General features: G+C 44.7%; 1 protein-coding gene across 7 annotated transcripts in view; it reads right to left on the bottom strand.

Annotated features, from left to right (window-relative positions):
* The window catches only part of KLHL29 (kelch like family member 29), a 437,205-nt gene that overhangs the window by 45,087 nt on the left and 379,080 nt on the right, over positions 1–13,038 (bottom strand). For all 7 annotated transcript variants that reach the window (XM_064146375.1, XM_064146376.1, XM_064146381.1 and 4 more), the window contains one exon: positions 12,089–12,348. In XM_064146375.1, the coding sequence (XP_064002445.1) occupies positions 12,089–12,348 (260 nt within the window). The remainder of the gene's footprint in view (positions 1–12,088; positions 12,349–13,038) is intronic.

Here is a 13,038-nt window from a genome sequence, read left to right on the forward strand (position 1 = left end):
CGGTGCTCCCGAGGCAGGTCTGCACTGCAAGCAGTTGTAACATGAAGCAACACAAAGCAGAGGTGCAAACAGTTGCGCCACTAAATCAGGACATGGTGTTTCACAGGTACCACAGTGTCCCACAGTCAAGTGTGAATGAGCATTGTGAAGAGAGCTCTTCTGTGACAGGGACAGACAATTCCCATGGGCTCACTGGAGCAGCTGCCTCCATCTCCCACCTTTCCCAGAACAAATGGAGCAACAGCACTGCCTGAGCATGGCAAACTCTCCCTCTCCCACCTTGCTTTAATTAGATAAGTGAGAAACTGTGATTCTGTTTCTCTCCCGTATTTTTTTCTCTCCCCTTCTCTCCTCTTTTGTCTGAGCTTGTGGCTTATTTTGAAGGGGAATAATAATTAGAACATGTTGCTCCCTTTCATCAGCTTGAAAGCTAATGTCACATATCAAAACTGATGTCACTTTTCACTCTTCTCTTCTCTCTGCTCAAACAGCTGGGGAAAGCTGCCTCTCTGTGTGTGTGTGCACAGCCATGCACAGTTGCGACTTGGGCTTGTTGCTGATAGCATTAAGGGTACATATAATCGCACTGTTTTTCACCAAGGCGTTTCAGGAGTATGTACCACTGCAGCATCTCTAGAAGACAGGAGAAGCTTTTATAAACCAATGGCTTTTCACACTAGTTCTTTTAAGCACAATAGTCAAGGGTGAATTTCATTTAGCCTCACTGATTTAAGAATATTCAAGTGATTTAGGCAATCAGAAGCCTTTTTCTTTTGGATTCTCCTTTATGAAGGCTTCCTGGCACTGCTAGCTATGATTGTACTAAATATCCTGTTACTATTATCCTTTTCATTTAAGACTGGAATAAGCACCATAAAGCATTTCAACCTCCTTACCACCTGTTATTTGCTCTCCATTCTCTCTTGTCTTTCCATTGTTCCTTATACAGCTAGGAAATATCTACTGCACCTACTGATGTTACTGTCTTTTATCAAAACAGCAGAATACCTTCACAGAGCACATTGCCAGATTCAGCAGACAACAACCTTAGGTCCCTGGAGTTGCAGTTTGAACCTTTAACTCAGAGGATGCTTTCTTCTTGCTACACAGCTGCAGGCACTGGCTGGACAAGTAGAAACATTTCTCAGGTCTTTGCTGGGAGTCACTTACAACTACTCTACAACCTGCATCATAAGCCAGAGTGAATCAGAGAATATTAATGCCTCTTCTGGCATAAAATTAGGAGTTATCAACTCATAAACATGGGAGACCATGCCTCAGCTCCTTGAAAATGGACACCATTATGCAAAAATCTAATGAATTTATTGTTCAAAATGCCAGGGAAGATTTTGAACATCCTCAGGACTGTTTTTTCAGGTGAAATGAACATCAGCACAGCTCTCACTGAATGAAGAGAGTTGCTTGATTTTTGCACCAGCAGAGAATCAAGTCCATAAGCTCCTTTATGTCAGAGGAGATGCTGCCAGATACTCCATGGTGCTGTACGTGCCCAAAGTGATACTGTAAGAGTCAGGGTACTGCTGCCACATGAGCACAGGCTTTTAGGACTGTCACTGTGGGCACAGTAGACTAGTGACTTTTGAGAGATGCTGCCTGGCCTGCTTCAAGGCACCTATTGCAGTGGCTGAACTGAAATCAAGGTCTTTAATCAGCCTGAAATCACAAGGAGGTTTCATAAGAAACAATCTGAAGAGATCTCATCTTCCCTTAACTGCCTAAACATTTTGGAGGAAAGATTCATCTCTATATTCAGACACCTAAATAGGTACATACAAGCAAGTGTTTATTTGTCAGCTAGACACGTGTAAACTCATGTTATAATTAATAGAGATTTAGTCAACACTCTTAACACAGTCCCCAGAGCAATCTGAGCTGAGAGGATTTATCATGCACCAAGGGAAGCAAAGAATATCAGTGTCCCCTTCTGGTTTGGGAGTGTGTTTCTCAGACCATGACACACTGAGATGTCTGCAACCAGCCATCAACCCAAAGTGGAGGATAATAAATTCTCCCCTCTGGTGGAAATTTTCACCTCCATCTGCCCTGGATGCTGCACTTGGAAGGTTGCGACCACACTATGAGGAAGTCTAAATGCTATCCTTAGGTCAGCAGTGACTGAAAGGAATGATCAAAATGATCTACTATACCTTGAAGTAACCCTGTCAGGACTTGCCCTAATACTCTGTTCATGCACAAATGTCTCCCATCTCGGTAGGCAGGTCAGAGTTTGTGCGAACTAGATCGCAAAACAGTTGAATACCTGTTTAGGCTGCCCAGGGAGGTGGTGGAGTTGCCATCCCTGGAGGTGTTCAAGAGAAGACTGTATGAGGCACTTGGTGTCATGGTCTAGTTGACTGGCTAGGGCTGGGTGCTAGGTTGGACTGGATGATCTTGGAGGTCTCTTCCAACCTGGTTGATTCTGTGATTCTATGATTCTGTTGTTTTTTTCCCCTGCTGCCCCTAGCTGGTAGTTTGAGTGAGGACATTTACTTTGTTTACTTTGCTAAACTTTTGGTGACATTTCTTCTACTAATTATATCATTATTATGAAAGCTTACTTGCAAGTGGGCTTTGTTCTATTATCTTCTAAGTCTCAGTTACAAAACCCTCTTCAGCATTACATTAAAAGCAATCTTTTTATTCTTAAATCTCTAATCCAGTAAAATCCTCACAGGTATTCTCCAAAAGGACTCTCAGTGTGCTTCTGCACAGACTTGGGCTACAGCAGCACACAGATAATTTTAAGAGGAAATATGTTTACTGCCACAGACTCAGATTTCCAGCTCCTAAATGCTACACTGGAAAGCTCAGAAGATTTTTAACATTTTTGAAGTAATGCCCAGAGAGGTTAAAATAATGTTTTCCTTATGCCTTAGAACTCATCTGTCTCTCTAGTTTACTGTTCTTCCTACAAAGGACCTTTTGTGCTACCTGCCTAAAGAAACAGGCTTCAGCTAGAAATACAAACACAGAAGTTAGATTACCCACCTTACAATAGGGTTTGCTCCAACAAACTGCTGTTCCAGCTCTTTATGCATAATTCCAATAGAGGTAAAAAAAGTTGATGAAGTATGAGTACATTTGATTAACCTGAGAGCTATGAAGGAGATTTATGTTAGCTCACATAAACCCTGGCTTTAGACTTGCCCCATGTCTTACATCGGCCCAATCTGGGAGCTGCAGGAAAGACCTTCTTGGACAGAGCAAGTCATCAGGGACAGATCTGAAGCAGTTCTCCACTGCATAAAACTTCAAACGAGAAGAGTGTACCCTGATTTAAAAAGAACAGAATGGCAGATGTTAGCCTGCTGTCTACAGCTACCTGAAGGGAGGCTGTAGCCAGGTGGGGGTTGGTCTCTTCTCCCAGGCAACCAGCAACAGAACAAGGGGACACAGTCTCAAGTTGTGCCAGGGGAAGTATAGGTTGGGTGTTAGGAGGAAGTTCTTCCCAGAGAGAGCGATTGGCATTGGAATGGGCTGCCCAGGGAGGTGGAGTCACCATCCCTGAAGGTGTTGAAGAAAAGACTGGATGAGGCACTTAGTGCCATGGTCTATTTGATTGGCTAGGGCTGGGTGCTAGGTTGGACTGGATGATCTTGGAGTCTCTTCCAAGCTGGTTGATTCTATGAGTCTATGATTCTATGATGCATACTCTGCTGCCACGTAACAAACCGCCCAGTGGGCTTTGCCAATGGTGAGGGCTGGGGATGTGCTGTGGTGGCCATGCAAGAAAACACGTTGAAGTGGTGCCATGAGTGGTCCCTTCCCCAGCCGACTCCAGCCTTGTCCAGACTTCCCCAGCAGCTTCCCCAGTCTGAGGGGGGAGTATTCAAAATACTGCCATCTCCAAATTTCTAAGTGCAAGCTCAGCAAGGAATTGGCTGCTTGGCTTGTTTGGGGAAGCCGAAGATCTTTGTGCACTGTTTTGCCATTCTCAGAAATATGCCTTTTCCAGATACATTTTCTAAGTGCTGCCCTACTTCTTGGTAATGAGGATATTCACTTTGATAGATCTAACCTCTGGGTATTGCAAAGACATGCTGTGTTTCCAGTAACCTCCTGCACATTGCTACACCCAAGGTCATATTCAAGCCCAGCCTAAGCTCTCTGCTGTACTCTGTATACTTATTAATCACCCATATTGACTTCTTTCAATTGCAGTGCTGCCTTCAGATTAAACCAAAAGCTTGGCAGAATGTCAGCTGGTCTCATCACGAGCGAAACACGGGGCAGAGAATCTGGCTCACAGGCGTTGGGTTCAGCCAGTGGCTCAGTGGCTGGATGCCACGTGCATAAATCTTATGCCTAGCAAGAAGGAAAGAGCAGCCCCTCTGTCATCCTGAAATAAGGTTTTGACGTGACATCTTTATGGCAGCACAGCTGACTAAACACTGTAATGTCATCGGCACTGCTGTCCTCTTCTCCAAACTGTTTGCAAAGCAGCATATGAGTAAGGTATGACGAGCAATAATATGAGGAGTTTTTTAAATAGGCACACAGATAAAGAATTGATTCCCTCATACTTGCAATTTACCAGATACTATGGCTTAAAAAAAAAAACCTTCATTCTTGCCATGTAATCTCTAGCTTGTTGGCTAAACCCTTAAATTCTCCCAGAGACTATTACAGAGTGGCTGTTAGGAGGAAGTTCCTCACAGAGAGAGTGATTTCCCATTGGAATGGGCTGCCCAAGGAGGTGGTGGAGGCACCGTCCCTGGAGGTGTTCAAGAAAAGACTGGATGAGGCACTCAGTGCCATGGTCTAGTTGACTGGCTAGAGCTGGGGGATAGGTTGGACTGGATGATCTTGGAGGTCTCTTCCAACCTGGTTGATTCTATGATTCTATGATTCTTTTGCTTATGGACAGTCACCAACTCAAACAGCCAGATGCACCATCAAAGCAACACTGCCAACAACAAAATGGCTGAAGCTTCTAAGATGCTTCACAGAACCAAAGAAAAGGGGTGGGAAAAGTCACAAATGAAGAGATCAAGCAGACTGGGAAACAAGTGAGCTCCTCAAAATAATTCCAATTTCTAAGAAATAATTCAGTGCATTTTCAGACAAGGGAATATCCCTTTTTTTAAAAAAAAAATTAGTACAGGGGGAATTTGAGGAACTGATAATGTCACCTGCATCCTTTTTTCTCTTTATTTAATGCCATTCCTTCCTTCAATATATAGCTAAGGGCATGTTTCTGCACTGATTCTGTTCCTGCTGCTGCCTTTTCTTCTCTCCCGGTACAGGCTCTGAGCGTGTCTGCAAAAGTCTCATTTAAATCGGAGCTCTTTGAACAGCCTGTCCCTGGGAAATCACAGGGGTTACTGCTCATCCCTTGCAGTTTCCACTTTCAGAGAAATTGCAGCTTCTTGCACTTTCATTACAGCATCTTTTTGAATTTGCTCTTCCCACAAATGGATTTCAAAGCATCAGGGCAGTTTGGGCTTTTCAAAGACGACTAATTGAACCATAGGAGAATGTTAGTGCCTAATTCACTTAGGTTCCCTTGGAAATTTCCTTTTCATATTTTTCCTGAAATGTAATGCCCTTAAGTACATTGATTGATCAATTAATTTCCTATTGTGATGAACTTAAGTAATTTGTACATGCTGGTATTGGGTATCAGCTTCTCTATGTATCATTACCTCACTGTCATTGCAGAGCAGGCTTGGAATTGTGCTGGTTTCCCATCAGAGTCTCCATTTCCTTGGAGTAGGCTCTTCTGCATAACTTTGGACTCCTAAAAGCGTGCCTGAGAAATTTTGCTACCATTGTTTAGCCTGGCGAAAAGGAGGCTCAGGTGGGACCTCATTGCTGTCTACAACTACCTGAAGAGAGGCTGTAGACAGGTGGGGGTTGGTCTCTTCTTCCAGAGAACCAGCAACAGAACAAGGGGACACAGTCTCAAGTTGTGCCAGGGGAAGTATAGGCTGGATGTTAGGAGGAAGTTCTTCACAGAGAGAGTGATTGGCATTGGAATGAGCTGCCCAGGGAGGTATCACAGTATCACCAAGGTTGGAAGAGACCTCACAGATCATCAAGTCCAACCCTTTACCACAGAGCTCAAGGCTAGACCATGGCACCAAGTGCCATGTCCAATCTTGCCTTGAACAGCTCCAGGGACAACAACTCCACCACCTCCCTGGGCAGCCCATTCCAGTGTCCAATGACTCTCTCAGGGAAGAACTTTCTCCTCACCTCGAGCCTAAATCTCCCCTGGTGTAGCCTGAGGCTGTGTCCTCTCGTTCTGGCGCTGGCCACCTGAGAGAAGAGAGCAACCTCCTCCTGGCCACAACCACCCCTCAGGTAGTTGTAGACAGCAATAAGGTCACCCCTGAGCCTCCTCTTCTCCAGGCTAAACAATCCCAGCTCCCTCAGCCTCTCCTCGTAGGGCTTGTGCTCAAGGCCTCTCACCAGCCTGGAGGTGTTCAAGAAAAGACTGGATGAGGCACTTAGTGCCATGGTCTAGATGACTGGATAGGGCTGGGGGATAGGTTGGACTGGATGATCTTGGAGGTCTGTCTCTTCCAACCTGGTTGATTCTATGATTCTATGATCTCAGCAATCTAACTGGAGACCAAGAATCTTCTGTCTGCTCTCTCATGCTTACCAACCCCTTCTCCTCTGTAGGATCTTGTCTCTGAAATGCCACTCTTTGTCACTGCCAAAATATATCTCACAGGTAACTGTATCATTTTTGCCATAAATTCTCTTCTTATCTCCATTCCCTTTCCTAACCCTCACTGACAGACACAGGGCTTTCAGGTGGGCTCTGTGTTTTCTTAGGCTAATTTGCCAAGTCTCAAATTAATTTCTGTGGTCCTTACTGTTGTTACACACCTTGTATCCTTCCAGGCAACTCTTCTCCTTGGGGCTTCAAACACTTGTAAATGTTTATCCCTCTTTAGCTGTCATTAGGCCAAGTCATGCATATTCACATCTTTTAATCTTTTTTATTCTCACATCAGTTCCTTCAGTCTTTTAATCATTTGTGTTGCTCTTTTCTAAATTACCTCCAATTTGTCTACGCATCTCTGGTTCTCAGGCACCATGAAGATGCTGTTTAGACAAATCTGTCTCTGAGGACACAAGTTCATAGAAGGCTTGTTAATGCCTTTATGGTGGAGACATTTTGTTTCACTGCTGGACGCTATGATTTTAAGCAGGGTTTGAAAGAAGAGAACATGATGATATCCTCATACAGTGCAAGGAAATTTGACTGCCATGCAGCTGAGCCTCTCTCATCTGTCACTGCTGCAGTACCTGCCTCTACTCCAGCGTTACTCCAGGCAACTCTGTTTGTTTGTCCTCTCCTCACTTCTTGTGCCCAGAAAGGGTAAGAGGGAAGATTCATGCAGATGGCAATCTTGCTTTCTCAGGCTTTCAGTTATTAATAAACAAGTTATCATGTTCTTTATGTCAGAGAAAGCAGATACAACTTTGGACTCTGAGCAAAAGGTGGAAAAGGTTAGAATGAGTTCTGGTATGTCCATGCTCTGGGAGGCAGCAAATCGCTGCACATCCTGCACCTTCACCTCTTCCCCATCCTGCACTGGTGCTGGACATGACTGCAGCTCTGCACAGCTCTTGCAGCCAGTACTGTTAGACAATATGGCTTGTTATCCACTGCATCCTCCTAACAGTCTGTGTGGAAGGCATTACTTCCTTCCAGCTTATAGCATAAGAAATGGGGGCAAAAAAGGCAAAATGCCCAGCTCAGGGCTACCCCAAAAGCTGGGGCATGAGCTCAGCTGAAGACTACTTGGGGCTTGGAAGAAATCTTTGCTTGTTTGGATGGCTGAGACCCTGCTGGTTTCCAGACAGTGAAGCCTCCATTATGCAATGTAATTTTTGCATGAGTTCACCAGGGTTGTAATAAGCTTATTGAGGGGATAACTGTTAGGATAAATCCTACAATCTTGTCCATCAGTCAGGAAGCAAAACAGATAGAAAAAGACAGCAGATTCACCTTTTTCAGATGTGTCAGCTGACTGCAGACCTTCCACTCAGTGACAAGAAAGACTCCTACAACTAGTGCTTTGCCTCTGCTAGTACAGCAAATTACCTACCCAGTCGAGAGATCACATCATGAGTTGCTTCTTGGAGTTAAACTGATGGTACAGCAAATAACCTACCCAGTCCAGAGATCACATCATGAGTTACTTCTTGGGGTTAAACTGATGGTACAGCAAATAACCTACCCAGTCCAGAGATCACATCACAAGATGCTTCTTTGGGTTAAACTGATGGTACAGCAAATAACCTACCCAGTCCAGAGATCACATCATGAGTTGCTTCTTGGGGTTAAACTGATGGTACAGCAAATAACCTACCCAGTCCAGAGATCACATCACAAGATGCTTCTTTGGGTTAAACTGATGGTACAGCAAATAACCTACCCAGTCCAGAGATCACATCACAAGCTGCTTCTTTGGGTTAAACTGATGGTACAGCAAATAACCTACCCAGTCCAGAGATCACATCACGAGTTGCTTCTTGGGGTTAAACTAATTTTATGCAACTGCACTACCAGCAGCACTAAAACATCTCCATAAACATGACCATGAGCTGGCACGCTGCTCCAATGCACTGGATGCAATTATTTGTACCAAATCCTAGCTTAAGACTTGTCATTATCTGAATCACCCTTCTGTCTTGCACAGGTGGATCAGTAACCTTCAGAGCACTGTTATTCTCTCCTCACAACGAAGCTCAGATGCTGTGTTTAGTAGCATCACAGAGCACTTTTATAGGCACTGTAAGACTCTGTATGAGTACAACTTGCAAAATCAAAAAGTTGGTCAGAACACAGCTTTTCATCTTGCCTTGTAAGAAAATCTTGGTTCCCCCCCTGCCAGTGCCCTCCAGTCTGGCAGGGAAAGAACTAACAAAAGCAGAAACAATCAGATACCTCACAAAAACGTTTTAGAAAGACAGACAAGAGTAAAGTCAAAAATCCTTCCAGAAGAATGGGAGGCTCCATTGAAAATCTCCTTCCTAGAAGCTATCAGAAAGGAATTTGGATATGAGAGGAGGCAGTGGTGGGTGACACAAGGACCTGCAGTATGGGGAATACAAGTGTTGAGATTTACTGCCCACAGGCATAAGCTCAAACTCCATAATGACAGAAGCCACTAAAGCACAAGGAATTTTGGAGGACTGCAGCTGCCCTGGAGGCAGAGAGTGCTGATGCAGACAGAAGGGTCCTCCTACAAGGTCCTCTGTGGCATCTCTGCTGATTAAGCCAGTGCCAGGCTTTGCCATGGAAGATGGACATGCAGGTGACATGAAGAACACAGACATTTCCCTGTTTGTGCTAGACATTTACCTTTGGAAGAATCACTGATTTGGTGCTTGGAAGAAGCTGCCAAAGAGGCATTTTAATCACATGCTGTTGGAGCAGTTGATAATAAAACAGTGATGACAGAGCCCAGCCTGTCATCAAAGGGAGATAGGGAGAGGGGAGATATGAAGAAGGTGTGGGCCTTGGAAATCCAGACTCTGAAAGATTTAACTGCCAGAACTGCCTTTGGAGACAACAATAAAACCAGACTGGTCACCTGGGGAGAGCAGCAGAGCAGGAATGATGCTTGGTGCCATTGTAATTCATGGCTGAAATCTCTCCATCAACTCTCCCAACAGATCCCACCACTGGCTGGGTACAGAAGTAACAATCCTGTTGCTGCACTAGAGTCCTCCACGTGCTGGCTCCCCACCCCAAAGAGTCTAATGAGAGCTGACTGAATCCATCTTACAGAACTGTGAGTAAAGCCAAAATATCCATGCACAGTTCCTGCAAGAAGGTTCATCCCACACTGGGTATTGCCATGGTCACCTAGTTCCACAAAGCTCTGAGCAACCTGTGCATCTCACAGGAGCCTGAGCAGTTCCTGGCATGGTGGGCCTTGATGTACACCAAGCAGAAATTTCCACTCATCACCTTTATCTGAAATATGATTATTTAGGTCTATCTTCCTTCCTATCACCATCAGAGCTATTTGTTCCTGGGCTCTGAAAATGCAGAAGTCATTATTGTAAAAATGGTACTTTTCATGGCAAGTAGGAATTCCTACCTTTTAGAATATAAGTGCCTATTTAACTAAGAGCTTTGTAATAGATCAAGCAGTGCACAGAGCACAAAAAATAAGTAAGAGCTACGATACAAAGAAACTAGTTTAGTGGCAGGATTTGGTGTGAAAATAGTTATCTGCTTGGTGTCTCTAATATTAATTTAATCAAGGTCTTCATCTCTGGATGAAGACAAATGAAAAATTAAAAGCCCTTGCATGAAACCAAAGCACAAGAGAAAACTGGAGAAGCAAATAAAACTGCCATTGGAAATGACAAAGGTGCTGCAGAGGCAGGGCAGAGGGGAAGACGACTTGGAAATGAAGAAAAAAGAAAGCCAAACCAATCACCGCACAAAAGGAAAGAGGAGGAGATGGCTGTGGTGACAGCAGCAAGAGGGGGGCAAGAAAAACCACTACTTAAAAAAATAAATTCATAACATCAACACAGCAGGGAGCAGAAGGAAATATTTAAACCAGCAATTTTGAAAGCATAACCTGGACCACCTGGTGAGTGACACCTTCTGTTTGCACCAGGCAAACAGCCTCCTGCCACAGGGCTCCTGTACTCTGGCCCCTGGGAATTATCCCTGAGGTTACATTAGGTTCAGAGCTGCACAGAGCTGACTGCTGGCATCAAACTTCAAGCAAGCAGAGAAATATGCTGTAAACAGTGTGTTTTTCAAGGCCAGTGCAGGCCAAAAAGGAGCCCATTCCAATAAAGCAATGATATTGTGTAAATGTTTTATCCAGCAATAATATTGGGCAATGCTAAATGGCACCACTGGCACACGGAGGAGCTGCTCAGAGACCCAGCGCAGAACTGACCTGCTGAGCTCCATCACCTGCTTGCACAGGGCAGGACAAGCGTGGAGAAAAGCCCTCGGGGCTGCAGGCTGCTGGCAGGGGCCAGGGGCTGAAGACACAGCAGCAGTGCAGGCAGTGCAGACAGCAAAGACTGGCCTGGCATGGAGTGCCCCTCTGCCCTTAATGCCCTTCTCCTCATCCAACAAGCCAGTGAGGTTGACAAATGCTATTTCTCCCACTTTCCAGGTGAGGGTCAGAGGTGAAGCTGCTCCAAATCACATAATGTAATTAAGATTCCATTATGTGAGTCGATTCCCATTTAAATCAAGAAGGTAAAGCCTTTTGTGATGTGGGACAGCAATCAACAGTATGTGGGCAAGTGTTTCTGAGCAACTGGACTGTACTTACTAAACTAGCCAAAACTGCCACTGGGGATCAAGAGTCTGGCCTTGCCAGGACAGGTCAGCAATTCTGACATCCAAAGAAGGGGAAAGCAAGAAAACAACCTTCCCATTCTGGGATCTGTGGGAAGAGCAGGGCTCCAAATGCAGAAATTTGGAGTTCAGACCACCACAAAAAACGAACTTGCAAGAGCTGTCCTTGCTTCTAGCTTTTATCTGGCGGCAGTGCTGGGCAAAGTGATACACTGCATTTCTTTAGTCAAGAGCAGATTGTATAGCTCAGATGGTTGAGGAAAGGCTATCTCCAATACAAACATAATATCCAAGAGGTTATCAAAGCAGCCAATGAAGATACAGACTTTTAATATTTTACTGTATGAAGTTATACTCACTCAGTATGTGGTAGCAAAAGAAATGAAGATTTTGTGACAGATTGTTATTTCCCACTATTACTAAAGCACACCCTCTTCCCAAAGCAGCACCTCACACAGCTCTAATCCTTCCTAACTTAACTCTGACCAAGCCTGCACCCAACAACTTGAGGTTGCAACTTTGTACCACGCATGCCACAAATGAGATCTTGATTATCAAGGATCAGACATGAGGATCAGATGTTGAAAATATATACATTTTGTGCATAGCCTGCATTCTCTCTTCTTTCTTTTTCAGTCTGAGCTGCCCATCCCATCTTCTACAGACCCTCATGTTTAAAAACTGGATGGGAATGGTTTCTCTTTTAAAAGGGGCATTCATGGGAACAGAGCACTGTGAGGCTGCTGAGATTATTTTTACCTGAGCTCTGATTGCAGCGTCCTTCTTAATCCACTTTATCACCGTTTCATACACCAGTTCCTCTGCTTTGGTGTTCAGGCTGTCATTGGACATGTAGGAAATGAAGTCATCTTTTGAGATATTAAGGATTTCTTCTTGGTTTGCCACCTCTGGGAAAATTTGCAGGGCATATGCTTTGGCCATGTTGTATAGTTCAGTGCACTGCATGGCTTCAGCCATGGCTAATATTCCTAAGCAGTTGCTAGCAGTCAGCTGTTTTTCTAAAAGGAGCAAACAAAAAATAAGCAAAACCAGACAGCAAGTGAGAATTCTGAAAAGTAAGATTCACATTTTTAACAAAGACTACAAGAAAAAAAACTGCCATGGACAAATCTCAAAGCCCTAATTCATTTGAGGGAGTTAATTAGAAGCAGCACCCCGGGTTACTTTAGGATTGGGGTTTAAAGGTATAAAAATCAAAGTCTGTCTAACAACTGAGCTGAGGGTGGGGAGAGAAACACACTTTTGTGAGTCTGCTTTTTGTGTAAGTCTTCACAAGGCACTGGGGAAACCTACTGACCAGGTGGCCAAGAAAGCCAATGGCATCCTGGCCTGCAGTGTGGCCAGTAGGACGAGGGAGGTTATTCTTCCCCTGTACTCAACACTGGTCAGGCCACAGCCTTGAATACTGTGTCCAGTTCTGGGCCCCTCAATTCCAGAGAGATGTTGAGGTGCTGGAATGTGTCCAGAGAAGGGCAACAAAGCTGGTGAAGGGCCTGGAACACAAACCCTATGAGGAGAGGCTGAAGGAGCTGGGGTTGGTTAGCCTGGAGAAGAGGAGGCTCAGGGGGGACCTCTTTGCTGTCTATAACTACCTGAAGAGAGGCTGTAGGCAGGTGGGGGTTGGTCTCTTCTGCCAGGCAACCAGCAATAGAACAAGGGGACACAGTCTCAAGTTGTGCCAGGTGAAG

Source organism: Pogoniulus pusillus, chromosome 7, assembly GCF_015220805.1.
Source record: "Pogoniulus pusillus isolate bPogPus1 chromosome 7, bPogPus1.pri, whole genome shotgun sequence".
Taxonomy (NCBI): domain Eukaryota; kingdom Metazoa; phylum Chordata; class Aves; order Piciformes; family Lybiidae; genus Pogoniulus; species Pogoniulus pusillus.